The sequence below is a fragment of the Archocentrus centrarchus genome, chromosome 10, assembly GCF_007364275.1.
Source record: "Archocentrus centrarchus isolate MPI-CPG fArcCen1 chromosome 10, fArcCen1, whole genome shotgun sequence".
In the NCBI taxonomy this organism is placed as follows: domain Eukaryota; kingdom Metazoa; phylum Chordata; class Actinopteri; order Cichliformes; family Cichlidae; genus Archocentrus; species Archocentrus centrarchus.
The window spans coordinates 4,036,877-4,053,581 of record NC_044355.1 but is presented as its reverse complement, the minus strand read 5'-3'; the positions used below and the strand labels follow the sequence as shown (position 1 = coordinate 4,053,581).

Genomic DNA, 16,705 nt, shown 5'->3' with positions numbered 1-16,705 from the left:
AGAGTTCAAACCTGAAAGGCAGTAACATACTAATAGGAATAGTCCAGAATGTTCAGCTATTAGACTGATAACTGCAGTCTGGGGAGAAATCTCTCTTCACTATTCACTCAGTGAAAATACACGGTATTGCATTTTCTGCTGGTATGAGCTTTGATTAATCTGGTGAATTTCTATGGTATTATATGGTTGTTTGGTTCTGCATATGTCAGGTAAATAGCAATAACTACACAAAATAAAGTAATGATCCAAACAGCAAAGTGTTGCTATTTATCATGGACTCTGGTGACTACAGGCGTCGCATTAATGTCAATAATAACAGAAAAGTACTGGAGGAATATTCATGAAATATACAAATTTCCTTTGAAATGTATAATTAAGAGGTGGGCCAGGGTGCATTTCAACTGGATTCACACATAGCATAAATGTGGTGTGGTTGCTAACTGCTCCCAAGTACTGAACTCCAAAGCTTTCCTTATGGTACAAGGCCATGGGTGCACATGTGAGTACATCCTCACTTTCTAAAACTAGTACGTACTCACTAAAACTAGAGCCCTACCAATGCTGACTGAACATTTTGTCCTCGAAGCAGAAGCAGGAAAAATGGGCAAGTGCAAGGATTTGAGTTTTCTTTTACATCACATGGATGGCCAGGTGCATGTGCGTCGCTTACCTGGGGAACACCTGGCACCAGGATGCACTATTGGGAAGAAGCCAAGCCAGCAGAGGCAGTGTCATTCTTGGGGCAATGTTCTGCTGGAAAAACCTTGGGTCGTGCCATCCATGGGGATGTTACTTTGACACCAACCACCTACCTAAGCATTGTCGCTGACCATGCACACCTTTTAATGGAAACTGTATTCCCTGATGGCTGTGGCACTTTCAGCAGGATAATGCACCTTGCCAAGAAGTAAAAATGGCTCAGGAATGGTTTGAAGAGCACAACAATGAATTTGAGGTGTTGACTTGGCCTCCAAATTCCCCGTATCTCAATCCAATCGAGCATCTGTGGGATGTGCAGGACAAACAAGTCCAATTCCTGGCAGCTCCACCTTGCAACTTATAAGACTTAAAGGATTTGTTACTAACATCTTGGCACCAGATATAACAGCGCACGTTCAGGGGTGTAGTTGAGTGCCTCTACAAGTCAGGGCTGTTTTGGCAGCAAAAGGGGGATTAACACAATATTAGGAATGTGGTCATAATCTTCTGCTTCATCAGTGTTTGTAAAAATGGATATCAGTGACTATGATGTCACCCACTGACTTTTAAAATTTTGATTTTAGCATTTTGGCTGTCACATGTTTTTGAAACCAGGCATCATAAGTGAAGGGTGGATCTGAAAAACAAAAGACACTAAGCTCATATTGTAGCAGCTAATCCATTCTAATGTGCTTTACTCTAAATGCTACCAATAACAAAATGAACACTACACTATTTTAAACATAACTTGAAACTACAAATTGCAACCATAAACTCATCAGGAAGCACTATTTATTATATTAGCTATCTGTCGCTTTGTCGGTAGCTGCATTTGTAATGGCCAGGGGGAAAAAGTAAGAGAAACAGGAAAAACACCCTTCAACCATGTTATGAATGTTGATGTTGTATATTTTGTCCACCAGAGGGCACTCTGCAACTTCAACGTTGGCAAAACTCAGCTGATCCGAGCAGTCGGCCATAAACAAGTAAATAACTACACATAACAAAATTTAGGAAAATCCATTTATGTTTTTGTGCCAGAAAGAAGAGATGAGACAATAAATAAATAAATTTAGCTGATATATCAGAATATTAGATTTTTAAATCACCAAATATCACTATCAGTCTTAAAATTCCATCTGGCTTGACTTTTAACCTTAAAGGTTAAATTCTGACCAAAGCTTTTTAATATCACAAAAATAAACAATATAAAAAAACAAAAAAAAGACAAGGGTCTGCTAGATAAAATAAGGTTTTCTTAACACAGCAAGTTAGTTTCACTGTCTCTTGTTTACACACTACACCAGCACAAGTCATTAATCTTAATTGTGCTGCTACCAATGACATTTTTTACATGTAATGAGAATGGGAGGATAATGTTTAAAAGCTCCATCAGATTTTTCATATCCCTAAATCAGTCCATTTATTTTGTAAAATTGCATTTCACCAGCAGCCCAAGGTCTTCCTGTAGTATGCATAACAAGCTCGCTTAGTGTGGTCTGCGCTCGCTCTGGGACTCCAATTACAGAGCATCCTGGAATATGTTTGGCATTTGTCTCTTCCTTGCTGACATTCAGTTAGAGTTTATAAGGCACTTCGTTCATTCCATCTATGATTTTTTTTTCTATCCACACTAAATGCAGGAATGTAATTTCTATCCATCTATACATTTCTCAAAATGCTTGTCTTGTTCAGGGCTGGACCGGTCGCCAGTATATCACAGGGTGAAGAATATAACACATGTATGAACATGAAAAAGACTGAGGGGGGATTCAGCGCTATACCACACAAAAGACTATTAACTGGTTGTGATAATGAGAGGGAAAGCATTTTAAAAATGGCCTTGTTGACCAATTAGTGCTTTATATTATCTAAAGACCAAAAGACCAAAACATAAGAGCTGATACTGAACAATGCTGAAATTATATAACATATTTTGGACATTTTATAATGGGTCTATTCATCAGTGCAATAATTCCTGTAACAGACAATATTTGATACTTTCTTTATCACACATGACTTTTGTATTTTGAACTGTTGTTTGGACTGTGGTTTGTAAAAACACTTTAAACTCCAATCTGTGGTTTAACCGTTTGCACTATTTAGTGTTTCTGCTAGTATACTGACAGCCATCCTGCCCTGCTTTTAAGCTAAAAGCTACAACTTAGCTATATTTTATGAGCTTGAAAAATTAAATTTTTGGAGCTTAATATCTTTCTCATTCTTATGAATAATGTTATATTCAATCATATTTTCTATACACTGCATTTGTCACATCTACTGTGCACTCCCATCATTTTCTTTCAACAACAATAACAACGAGCGACAAGAGTTTTTCTGGAGTTTTTCCTGTTATAACCACATTTTTGGATACTATTGGACTTTGTTGTTGCTTTTTAGTGGACCTGTGGAAAACCCAGAGATAAACAATGGCATTTTAAAATGCTTTTGTGTACCACATTTATTTTGTGAGGCTAAAGCTGATGAATAAACACACTTTTTCCACCTCTTTTCATCTACAGCAGGAGTCAGTGAAGGTTCTGTAGATTACAGTTAGGAACAAATGCACCGTTAGGACACCTACTATAACCGTTAACCATTTTTATATACGTGACAAAAATTTTCACGTAAGTAAAAGAACTATAAAGAAGTTTAACTAAATATATATTGTAACAGAACCAGGTAAATTCTATCCTAAAGTTTTACCTTCAGATATTCAGCTGATATCATCCACTCATGTTCACTAAATACTGGAGGCTAATGATTCATTGTTGTATGTGAGCGAGGTTAAGGTCCATTGGGTTAGTGCCCCCGTGAATATCTGCAATAAATGTGTGTGATCACTGGTTATACAGACCTCAACACTGACCAATATTTTTTCTGTTGCTCATAAAGCTAACAAATGTAAGCTTTTTACAGTATATATTTTAAGAACCTGTTTAAATTGAGCAGAAAGCTCAGACAAGCAAATATTTTTTACAAAATGTGTGAGTGGTGGTGTTTTAGACTGACGCATTCTGCATGTGTTGTAAAACACTGAGCAAATTCACACTTCCTTCTAGTAAGTATTAACTGAATTAGTGCATTTTCTATGTCTCTTCTCATTTTGACTTGCTAAAAGTCTATTCAATTTGTTGATGGTGACGTAGCTTGTAAAACTGGGACTTTTAATGCTAAATTGATCTCAGTTCTGCAATAAGGAGAAGGCTCCAGTGTACATGCTGATAGTTGAATAATTTATGATTTTCCCTACAGTTTGCTTGCCTTCTCGTTATCAGGGCTGGAAATTAGTTTGCTGAAAACTGGCCAAAGTGAGAGCTCCCCTCTCGGCTTACAGAACATGGTGCATTAAAGTGAATCACAGCAGACAGCTGGGGCCGCCCTTTATGGTAATGCACCCTCTACAATTACTGCTTCGACCTTCCCCGGTGAAGAAAAATGGGGAGACGTCCATTTAGCGCCCCTTTCAAACACTTAGTGGCAGGCATGTTGGGCAGCAGGACCACCTTTTGCCTGACATTGACTCTTGTTTAGAGGAGACAGAGAAGATGTTAGAAAGGTGATGGGCTGACAGCTGAGATGCATCTGTCAACCAGCAAGAGGAGCATGGTGCATTAATGCATCAACACTGTCCACAACCACACAGGTAGGTGAAGATGGTTGGAGATAATGGTGCCAGCTAAAGCTGCAACCATTTTTTTCCCCCATTTTTTACAAAGCCAATTCCAAAAATGTTGTGACGTTCTGTAAAATGTAAGTAAAAACAGAATCCAATGATCTGAAATCTCATAAACCCACATTTTATTCACTATAGGACACAGAAGACATGTCAAATGTTTAAAAGAGACAAAGTACAATTTTAAGATTTTAAGAATTATCACCTTTTTAACAGTAGATCATGATCATCCTAGATCTTGACTCATTCTTAATTTTGTCACCTCTCAAAAATTAGACATTTTCTGTATCAATGAAACCTAGCTCAAACCAAGAAACTGGTGTCTCCTTGTGGAACTTTATCCACTCAATTACAAATTTTTGAATGCCCCCAGGGTGCTCAGGCCATGGTTGGGGTATAGCAGTGGTTTACAAGAGTAACAAACTGTATTCCAGTTATGCCTGGTTCACTCCGCACCTTCAAAATCAATTCTGTTTTCTTTACACATGTTACCCCAAGGCCATCTACTTAACCCTTTTACTCCGAATGCATCTGCCGTGGCACAACATACTTCAAAAGTGCCGCTGTTCGTGGACTTCCGGCAACAAATATCGTAAAGCCCTATATCGCTGTGACGTGCAATTTCTGGGCTTTCAGGAACCGTTTGCATTTTTTCGATAGGACAAAATGCAAATAGGACAATATTTTGATAGGACAAAATGCAAAAGCCAGCTGATCAATGTTCCTTTGATCAGCTGACTCCAGTGATACGCCACATCTCAATCAGCTGTTCGCCGCTATTGAGGGCAAGTAACATGCGCTTCAGCGGCAATCGCCCAGCGTTAAAGGGTTAATAGTTTTAAAGGACTCTCCTACCATTGCAATGCAGATGATACACCGTTATACTTTGCTGTTAAGCCCAACAACCTACCCCTCCTACCTCAGTGAACGCTTCTCTGCCATAACAAATGGATGTATTTAAATTGCCTCCATCTCAATTCTAGTAAAACTGAGGTTCTACTGTTTGGCCCTGACAGTTTCTCTAAGGAGGTGTATCAGCCCCCTTACCAGTGACATCAGACCATCTGCTATGAACCTTGGTATCATCTTTGACCAACATCTGAATTTTGAATCTCAAGTCTCTGAGCTCACGCAGTCTTGTTTCCTTCATTTAAGAAATATTGCAAAATTAAAATCTTTACTGTCAACCAATCATCTGGAACTTCTAATAAACACTTTAATTTTCTCCCATCTTGATTTTTTCATCCCACTTTTCATGTGCTTTTCTCAGTCCTCCACAGTACATCTCCAATTGGTGCACAACACAAATATTTACATTATTACTTTTTTCTTAAAATTATCAGTTTTCTCAGTTCAAATATTTGCTTTGTTTTTTTTATGTTTTGCTGTGCATTAAAATAGTGGTTTATTAGATTTACTGACTATTTTAATTATTCCTGCGAGCCAGTATGAATAAAGAAATCATAGGTGTAGACTGTAAAGGCCGTTTCACACTAGTGATATTTTTTTAGAGTAGCAAATAAGCAGAGGCATGCATTAAACTCAAATGAACATTAGTGATGCAATAACTGGTTAATATACTGCGTGTGTGCGCCCTGAGTACATTTTAAAAATTTAAGTTTAAAGATAGGGTTATAAAACTTTTATTAGGTTTCTGGACCTTCACAGCACAAAATGTTTTTGTTAAAGCTGATAGCTGAACCGCTGTGTTTGGTCTGTGGTTTATTGAAAACTCTACACTGCATTTTAACTTGTTCATACATTTCCTTGTTGTTATGGAAATATAATTCCATCACTTTTGTGGACTGAGCATATCATGAGTAACATATCTCACTGCACAAAAAATACCCACTGTACTGAAAAGTAAAGTAAAAGCATGAAAACACATTAGAACAATAACTACCTCCCATTGCAGAAGCTGAAGGGTATAACCATTTAGTGCTCACTTAAGCTGCTTTCAAGCATGCAATGCAGCACTGAACTTTTATAGAAATCACTCAGCTGAGGTATGTGTGACATGTCTGATTCAGTCTTATCGAAAATCAAACAGTCATTAACCTGCCAGTTTATGTACATTTATTTCCTTGCACTTATGACTCTGGCACCACTGCTCCCCTATAACCCTACTGAGTATTTCCAGTAGTGGACTATTCCCTGTTGTGTGCCAAGTGTGTGAAAAGGCAACCTCAGACCTAATTCTCCTGGCATTGCAGGAGGTTAAAACATGTGACAAACTGGTTTAATAAACTGCACAAAACCTCTCTATATGGTCAAAAAATAATAATAATTTAAACTACATGCAATATGAACAGACGCAAAACCTGTTGGTGGGCATAAAATATATCCTGTGAAGCGCCGAACAAAAAGCATGAAAACATGTTTTGGTGCAGCTGTCGAAGTTTTGGGTGACTAAGCTTTGTCACAATTCACAGTATTACAATTAGGAACAGGCATTTCAAGCAGAAACCAGCCAGGTTTCTCACAAACGGACCCGATAACTGTGTTCATTTTTTGAAAGGAAGTGAAAACAAAACTTCTTAATTGCTGTTGTCTTTGGATTTTTGTGTTTCTCCTGTTTAGGAGCATCTGGTCTCACCGCACGTCAAGTTTTATCAGTCTGGTGCCTGATGGGTAGTAGCACATTCTTCTGTTTTTGTTATTTAGTGGTTCCTGGCGACCTACCAGACCAGACTACTGTATATTTTAAGACAAACTTAGTTGCATAAACTATTCAATCAGGGTTTAAGTAAAGCCTGATAAGTGATAAGTCAAAGTTTGGACCAGAATGTGACAGGAGAACTTTTTGGTGTGCGAGACAATAATAGTGAAAAAAGGAGATGAGAGTCCTATGTATGCTCCCTACGGGTTTCTTTCTTGGGAGTTTTTGATTAAAATGTGCTCTTTCTTTCTCGTCTTTTAGTTATAACAAAAAAAATAGGTCAACACAAAATTTTTACATCATCATTAGTCAAAAGATCCTGCAACAAATGTGCTTTACTCACAACTTACTTTTAACAATGCCTCCTAACCTCCATGTTGCACATACACAGCATGTCAACAGACAGGAAGGAAGAAGGAATCAAAAGCAGAAACTCACCTTTTATTCTCAGGCTCTCTGGGATGCCATCCTGTAGAAAACACAGGAAAAACAGTTAAAATAAACTATAAGATCCAAAATCACCAACAATAAGCGTAAAGAATGGAAGTTACATGTTCTTGTATTAATTGAATGATATTCTATAGTCAATTCAATATACTTAATTATTTTTGAAAATCTGGCAGAGTTGCAAGCATCACACACAACACCAAAGTATTTCACTCATGTCTGAATGGCAAACTTAAACTCTGAGCTTTTACTCTGTGCACCGATACATATCATTTAGTTTCTTCCTGATCTTGCTTTTAGTCATTAGATATGTTTAGATTCTGATTTCTCATTTCTTTCCTTTCTACCAAGTCTTTTTTTAAAACCCCTTTATTACATTAGCGCACTGTAATCTGACAGAAAATGGACAGCACTGTTTTGAAGCATGACTATGTGCTCATGCTTCAAATATATGCCATTAAAAGTTAATTCTAAGTGTTTTAATTCTCTCTCTTATCTTTTGATTCTTTGTTTTTCTTCCAAAGTATTTACAGCGTGCGGCTCTTAAAGTGTTTGGAATCAGTCAACCAAATTAGCAACTGTAACAGAAAAAGTTGCAGTGGAAAAGAAAACATTTTACAGAGACATAAAGAAGAGCAAACAACCAGGACCTTCTACAGTAAGTAGCTGCACTTTAACAGATCTGCATGCACACTGAGCATAGTTGTAGAAAATGCTGCTATCAGGGCTACCATTCTAAGTAGCTGCTCTCCAGAAACCATGAATGCGAAAGAAAGAGGCATAAATATTTGATTTCTCTACAGTGAAATCTGCATAGCTCACCCTTCTCGTTCTTGTACAGAAAATTCAGATTCTCTTTCAGCTCGAGCTGGGTGGTGTTATGAGGGAGATGCATTATGCAATGGGTCTACAGTCAATAATGAACTGTGGTCCCTGAATGCATGAAGAAAACAGCGGTTTATCCATTTCTCCGGTTTGCACAGAAATCTGCCTACTGTGAATTTCCTCCTTAATGCTCTATTAATTCTCTGTCAATTAACTGTGGATATTATCCATTGAAAGTATTTTAAAGGTATGTGGGTAATCATATCCAAGGAATATGACTGCAAATATCAATTATGACTGCAAGAATAGCACAGCTTATATCTTGCTTCCTGGTTACCATGTGTAAACTGTATATTTGACATTGTCATATTTTTATTAAAACTATTCTGGGTCTGTGCATCTTGAGCCCTAGTGCTAATTAAATCCCTATTCCATAGAGAAGAATATCCACATGAGTTATAATCTAATAAATGGTGCATGGCTAAAACTAAGTTTTTTTTCCCCTTTTTAATAAGCAATGAAATAATAACTACTGCTCTTTATGGTTTGGTTAGTATTTGGTTTGTCTGAAATGATTAAGATTAAGTGATGTTTATAATGCATCTATAAACATTACCTGGACAGTTGATATGACATTGTAATACTTTTTACCTGCCTACATATAAGCCTTTATCATAAAACAACATTCAGTTAATAATAAACAGATAATGCATCAAAAAAAAATTTGTGCCAAAAGAATTCAGTTTTTATCAGCTCTTAACTATGATATACAACATTCATATATAAATAGTTCAAAAAATATTAATAGCAGCATATAACACTTAATGACGCTAATAATTAGTAACCAATAATTAGTACACATTATCATCATTTCATCCTTTATTCATAATAACTATTAACTATGACATTTATTAGAAAATGTTACCCTGACCAGATTTTACAACAAATATCAGCCTTCTTCTTGTGAAGGTTGAAGATGAATCCATGACTCAGATGGTCCTCAAAGTCTATATGACATTTTATGGAAATTCATAACATGCTTGTTGAGATATGCAAAGCTAGAACACATCACATCACCCAGCAAAAACTAAAAGGCAAGTTAAACATTGTGATCTGGCAACAGCTCTCTCTTCCTGAATGTTTCATTAAACACTGCTGACCATCAGGCACAAATCAGGGGAAACACCTGTGACCCCCACACCCCCCAACACACACACACACACACACACACACACACACACACACACACACACACACACACACACACTACAGGAGCTGACATTTAGAACTGCACTACAGGTAGGGAAGATATCAAATAGGGCTTATTTGCATATAGCAGACAATGTTCTCACTTCATTTGTTTGAAGAGAGTGGTTTCTCCGGAGCCACTGGCAGGCCTGTCTCTTCTGCCCTGAGACTCTGGGGACAGTGAAGCACCCAGCTGTACAACTCGTGCTTCATCTGCTCCTGTCACAGCTAGCTGGCTGACCGCCTACATCTCTCTCTCTTTCTCCCTCTTTGTGCTTCTCTCTGTCTCTCAGCCCTCCTTCACTCCACCAGCACCACCTCCTCCTCATCTTTTCTTTCTCATGCTTCATATCTCGCAAACCTCTTTCCTCCAGACCACCAGTTTCCAGGTACACTGCATCTGGAAATGTATAACAACAAATTGCAACACACCAGTGTGACAAGTGAACAGAATACAGTATATGCAGCACTATCTTTATGAGCAAGCCTGGATTTATCCATTTCACCAATACCCCAGAGACACAAAACAGCAAAGCTGCCTCATTCACTTCCATTTTTTCATTTTAGCAGGTGCGTTGATGCAGATGGTGGGACGTTCAGCTAAAACAGCTAAAAAAAAACCCAACTTTTGCCAATGTAAGGTCATCCAACAACAACGTGCACAGGCAAACAAAAACAGATGTGCATATTCCAGTAGAATACTTTAAATTCCAGAAATTCAAAAAAAAGAGAGAGGGACAATCTTTTTCCTTAATATATTGTAATGTAATGCACAGCACCAACACCTGTTCCATTACCTGCACCTGAAACAACATGCCCAGACCAACAAAGACTTTTCTTTTTAAAACACATACTTGGTACAGTCAGGACCTTCAAAAAAGCAACTATGTAATTTAGTCTTTTTGCACCAGGACACCAATGCTATCTCTCCATGTTTTATCTGTTTATAATTGCCTATGAAGCAGCCTGTGGTTAGCTGTGTTTCAAACATTTCTGAAAAAGAATAGCGAGGCCAGTTCTTGTACTGCCAAGACTCATCATGTTGACAAGTAACAACTATAATAAATAAACCAAAAGAACAGGAAAAATAACCATGTAGCAGAAAGACTTTGAAAGCCACAGGTCAACACCTTGTTATTGTTCTAGTAGACCGGCTCTGTGAAGCATCTGTGCCTTTTCGGCCCCTGCGGAGACGTTACAAAAGCTGGTTACCTCAGTTTCAGGCTGGCTGCCATTTGAAAGCAGACAGCTCATCAAGATGAGTGACAAGGGTTGGGGCTAAAATTGACCAGCTGAGGAGGAGGAGGAGGAGGAGGCAGAAGAGGAGGGGGAAAATAATACTGACAGAAGTCATGTTTAGGCCAAATGCTGCCTGTTGCAGCTTTAACCGGTGCTACTGTACAACAAGCTGTTTCTTGTGAATTTTGCTATTCATTCTTGTTGTTTCTCCCATTCCCCGTCTCTTTATCTCAATCTAATTTGCCCACCGCCCCCACTCCCTCTCTCTCACTCTCTGCTTATCCCCCGTTAATCTAGATTTGCCATGTGGCCAAGCCAGTGCTGGATAGATGGGGCTTTGCACACACAGTTGTCCTTGCCTCCATTTTGTTTGTCCTGACATAACAGCTTGATGTCAAAGTGACAAAAACTCACACAAATTGCCGTAGTCCCTCGTGTCGAGCAAGCCTGGCACATCTACACGATTTTCACAAATTACACATTGAGCCTTCCATCATTCTTATAATTAAACTTTTCATGTAAGACCTTGGCTTAAATACGACTGAATAACACAAGATCTCCAAGTAACAGAAGCTCAAGAATAGCAACAAGCACTTTGAATGGCAGAACATATATCTGGATTCTGCCGGGGAGGAACCGTGTCCTATACCTGACCCCGTGTGGAGGATTTCACAGTGAATTTCTGAAACCACACCACGGCCATTAGGAGTAGAACTTGTGACCAGCTGTTTATGAGCACATGGCTCTTGGTGATTTAAGTCTTTGCGAGGAAAGCTTATAAGGTTGTGTCCGATCCCCTTACCGTAGTCAAACACTCTCCTTCAAAGCACAGGAAAAGACATTAACATTCCCAGCTGAAGCGAAGCACACGTCCCCATTTTTCATTCCTATGATTTCTGATATGGCTTTAATGTTTTTAAAAAATAAGAAATTAAAAAATATGAAATTGTTTTTTTATCTAACTGACCTTAATTGTCTACTTTTAAACAGTACTAACAAATACTTATTTTGAGTTGACAGCTGTGTTCTTGAACTTGATATTACTTCTCTACAATAATTCACTTTGAAGCGACTGTTAACACAGCTCACTCAGTTTTATTGACAAGTGGATGACCCGAGCCTCTCTGCAGTCCAGGCAAGAGCTGAGAAATCCTCTAAGCAACAAAAAGGCCAATGACATAATTTGAAAAAGGTCTTACATTTGGCCTTTTTTTTTCCACCCACCAAAGGGCCGTAAATTTCCACGGTCTCGTCTGACAGGCAGATAGATGAGCGCAGTTTACCTCTGTCCTCTCACAAGACGAATTGTAATGGTATGCAGATGCTGTAATGACATTCCTCCGCGATGTAATCACAGCGCCTGGCACATTAATTTCACTGGAGTGGAAAAGCACATATATCATTTTTGTAGCTTCTCGTCAGATTTCCGCTACATGTGGGTATACATTACCTTAATTATTAAAGTCACTGCAGTTCCAAACCACACCAGTCAAGAGAGACAAAGTCAGAACCAGTTAGTTTCAATAAGAGAGAATGTACTCCTCGATACAATAAAGAAATGAGCACCGTTCAGCTTCAAAATGTACTGTTGGTTGGATTAAAAGTACTTAAAGAAAATGTGTCTGCCTTATTCACATGGCACTGCATTACAATAAAAAGTACACTCTCTTCAGTACAAGAGAGAATAATGGGACAATAGAAATATTGGACTGTGCTGCAGGAGAGAGATTAAAGAGACACTACAAGTGAAAAGAGTCAAATTTATTACTAACAGATATAATTATGAAACTTATGATTTTATTACTTATATTAAGGGTTTTTTGTACTACAAGTTTCTTAGGTCTTAATATTTAAAAGAGAGCCGTGTTTCCCAGTGATTTATTATCTGATTATGGCATGTATACCTCCTTCTTTATATTATTTTAGCCAAATTGTGGAGAAAGAATTCAGTGCAAATACATTTGTTGTTTGCAGTTTGTTTTGTATTTTTAGCCACAGCGGCTTTTATGGGCAGTGGAGTGAGACAGGAAATGGGGGAAAGATACAGGGGAAGACACGCGAGCAAATTGGCAACGGGCCGGGACTCGAACCCGCGCCGCAACGCGGCATATGTATGTGGTCGCCGGCTTCACCACTAAGCCACCCAGGTGCCCCGTTTGCAGTATGTTTTATCTGAGTTTATGGCCATGTTGAGGTAACTTGGTAGATTACCACGTCCAAAGCTGAATCCTTACTGCAGCGGACTGGGTTGGTCTCCACCCTGAGCCCTGAGCTATTGTCATTCCTTCTCCCTGATATTCTCAAAAAAAAAAAAACCTGTAGCACTGCTGGATTGAACTGCAAGAGCTTATAAGTGTACCTAATAGCGTGTATTTTTGTTTCTGTCACTAAAACTCAAAAATTATATTTTTAAAATGAAACAGCATCCACCAATTCCAAAGCCAAAGGGGAGGTAACTCAGGATTATTCACAGGCACCCCAAAAATGAAGCTCTCCTTTTGTATTTTTCTTTTTTATTGTGGTTTAATGTAGTTTCACAGCAAAAGGAGGAATGAATTGTCTTCTAAATCTCTAACTAGTACATAAAAGTAAGCATGTTATCAGGCCTATGAAAGTAAATTCTATAGATTCTTGTGCCAGGAAGCCAGTCTGTCTAGAATACTTGTTGATGTTGATAGAAAAATGTTCCATCTATCCCTGAAATCCTTCATCCAAGAGTGTAAACACAGGCTAAAGAAAGAGACATTACATCTTCCACAGACTCTCTCTTTACAAGATGAAACTGTGAAACACTGTGCTCCTCGAAACTAGTTCTTCTTGCATCGCCTCATCCTTGGATATGCAGGATATGGAAAGATACAAATCACATACCTCTCTAGAGAGGTAAGGTTTTGAAAAAAAATAAATGTTGCCTGGTCATTTTAGACTGAATCCATCCGTGTCCTGGCAGAGGTGGATGATGGATCATTTGCGGCGCCTCCCTTTGGTATAAAGCACTGCAGCCTGGCAGAAGTGCTATCTCTGCAGTTTATTGCCACCATATTACAGGATGTTTGGGTATTGAAGTTTAAATCTCTTCACTTCTTTAAAATACTCAATTTTCAGAATAGATGTTGCTAGAAAGAAGCACAAGTTCCATATAGCTGATATGTGCAGTCTCCACATTTAGAAAGCGTCTCTCTGAATAAATGTTGTTCGAAAGGTCACAATGTTTTTGACCATTGTGTCGATTCAACAGCTTTGCATCGCTTCCAGCTCCCCGCTCAACTATGATACAGCACAATGACGTTCCTACCATCTGTTCCCTCCGACTCCCTCTCTTTCTAACCATCTCTCACCCTACCCACCCTTTAGTACCACCGTCTTTGCCTTTCATTCCAGACCAACACAAACAAACATTAGATGTAATGTGCAGCCAGGAGACGACAGAATTTCTTAAAGTGAAAAACCAAACTTTATTCCCTTTGTTGTCACTGCTAATTCTTATCATGGACTGGGCTGAAAGAAGTGTTTACTAGCAAACATAATTACAAAAAAGGGGGGGGGTTATGGGAAATGTGTACTGAAGGACCACAATCTGACTAATGCCTCTTGACAAAACAGTTTGTTTTCTTCAACTCCCCGTCTGCCAAAACAGTCAATTTCTTTCCTAGTCTGGATCTAATTGATCCATGCCTGCTGTGCTGGTGTTTTGGAACTGGATCAGAGGGGGGAAAAAAATGAGCGTGCTACTATTTTAGAAAATAAAAAAAAAAAGATCTTGTTCCTTAAGATGCAGCAAGAAATTAATACAAGTGGCAGATTTTGCTTTCGGGGCCTGCCCTCTATTACTAAGTCCATAAGCATTCAATTACATCTTTTACTTAAAACACTCAGCTAAAATGCCACACCAACATCATCTTTCAAAGCTCGTCTTCATCTTTGCTCATCTGTGCTTCGCATTAATCTGATGTTGTTTTTGAAATGACAGTCTTCTGGCTCAGAGGGAGGGATAATGATTCATCAAGTGGGGAAAAAAAAACTAACAACCACAGGAGAGTCATGATGCGGGAAGACAGCGCCACTGTAATGAGTTTCATACTTGGCCAGAGCACACAGACCTGTTACGGACAGCATGTGAAAACAGAAAGGCAATCAATACCTTGTGTCGAAATCTCACGACTGGTCGATAAGGTGGTGACCCGAATCCCTCCTTGCTGGGTCTCCCGTTGGCGCCAAGCACAGCGAGCCCCAACAGTAAAATCGCAGCCGACCACCATCTGGTCGTCTTCATTGGTCTTTTCCTGTCAAAAACCAAACAAGAATGGTGAGCACTCCCCCCCAACACTCTGCAGGTTCAATACCGGTAGGCCAAGACAATACATCAAGCCCACAATAATTAGTGAAGACAATGAGAACCGCAAAACTGTCGCTGGTTTAAACTAAAGCTATCAATACGTGGCCCACACTCAGCAAAGAGATTAGATCTCCTTTCGAATCAATTACGGGGAAATAGACGTCATGAGAAAATCAAGATAAAGAAGACAAAGAGCCAATATATTAAGGCAATTAAAGTGAGGGCTTTAGATTAATTAGGCCGAGTGTCTAAGTCACGCAACTGTGATGAAGCGGAGAGATTACATCTTAAAACAAATTCTTCACAGCCTTGCTCAGATGCAGCCTGGAAATATTTATTTTAAAAAAAGTGAGAGTATTCACTTTTCACCTCCAATATGACTGCATTTTCAATTATTCATTGCACTGTGTAAAAACAAGTTTGACCTTTGCATGACATGAATTAAACAAAATCACACTTGTGGAGGGGGAAAAAAAAACAAGCCCCGTGGAAATGTCTGTGTCAGTAAAACAGGCAGGTTCGAACAAATAAAGGCACAGGACATACCCAGATAAGGAGATACGCTCACGACTGCTTTCATACCGCCTTACACCAGGTTCACCAAACAAGCTGTATGTTAAAACCTGCAGTGCATTTGTTCCTTCTTTTTATCCCTCATCTTTACCTGCATTTACACCCTCAGTTTTTTTGTGCACCTCACTGCAAAGATCTCCTCCATCAGAAGCATTTTATAAATAAATCTGCCTTGACTTGACTTGTTTATTTTCACTGGCAAACACAGAGCTACGCTTTCTAAGCCGTCCCAAATCATCCTCCAGTGGAGGGAGATGACTGACAGCAGGATGGTGACCCCACTTCCTTGTTGTTCTGGAGTGACACTGAGTCAGACAGCAATGGCACTGTTATGGCAGCTCTGTGGGTCCACACGCTTTTCGCTGGAGGTCAGGAGGTTGCGCCAGCAGGGTGGCATGTCACTGTGATGTGCTGGACAAAGAGGAAACACTAAAACTTTATTTTTTGTGACTTTAGGTGACTTCCATAGCCTTCCTCTGCTGCCTGATGCCTGCAGGTTTTCTGCTTTGAAATTACTTCTTTTTATTTCAAACCAACAGTTTTTTTTGTTTGTTTGTTTTCTGGTCTGGAACAAATATAAAGATCTTGTTTTTTGATGGAAAATCCATTTAATTAAAATCTTCATCAACAGCTGGGGTGTATACTGTGATTGGTAGATTTACACTTTTTGTTTAACCTTAAAAATGCACTGGCCTTTAAAAACAAACAAGTTCTTTATTAAACTCTGAAACAGCCTTGAGAGAATTTCCTCCTACACCCACCACCAGCCCACCTACTAACCCATTAAATTTATTTCATGCTATTTACTGAAACAATTACCTCCACCCCACCCATCCACCCCCAAACAAACTGTTTACATATATGAAAAATTTTCAAGTCTTAAACATACCAGCATAATCCTGTCTGTTAAAGTGTTGGTCTTGGCTGCCTTCTCAACAAAGATTTAAGCCTCTGCAAATTAAAACCTCATGCCAGGTCCCCTTCCCCAGCGCGTGGCGAGGGG

General features: G+C 39.0%; 1 protein-coding gene across 2 annotated transcripts in view; it reads right to left on the bottom strand.

Annotated features, from left to right (window-relative positions):
- fstl5 (follistatin-like 5) overlaps nt 1–16,705 on the bottom strand; it is a 208,425-nt gene that overhangs the window by 162,918 nt on the left and 28,802 nt on the right. For both annotated transcript variants that reach the window (XM_030738618.1, XM_030738619.1), the window contains exons 2-3: nt 14,935–15,076; nt 7,473–7,503 (exon numbers count right to left, since the gene is read on the bottom strand). In XM_030738618.1, coding sequence (XP_030594478.1) covers nt 7,473–7,503; nt 14,935–15,076 — 173 coding nt within the window. The remainder of the gene's footprint in view (nt 1–7,472; nt 7,504–14,934; nt 15,077–16,705) is intronic.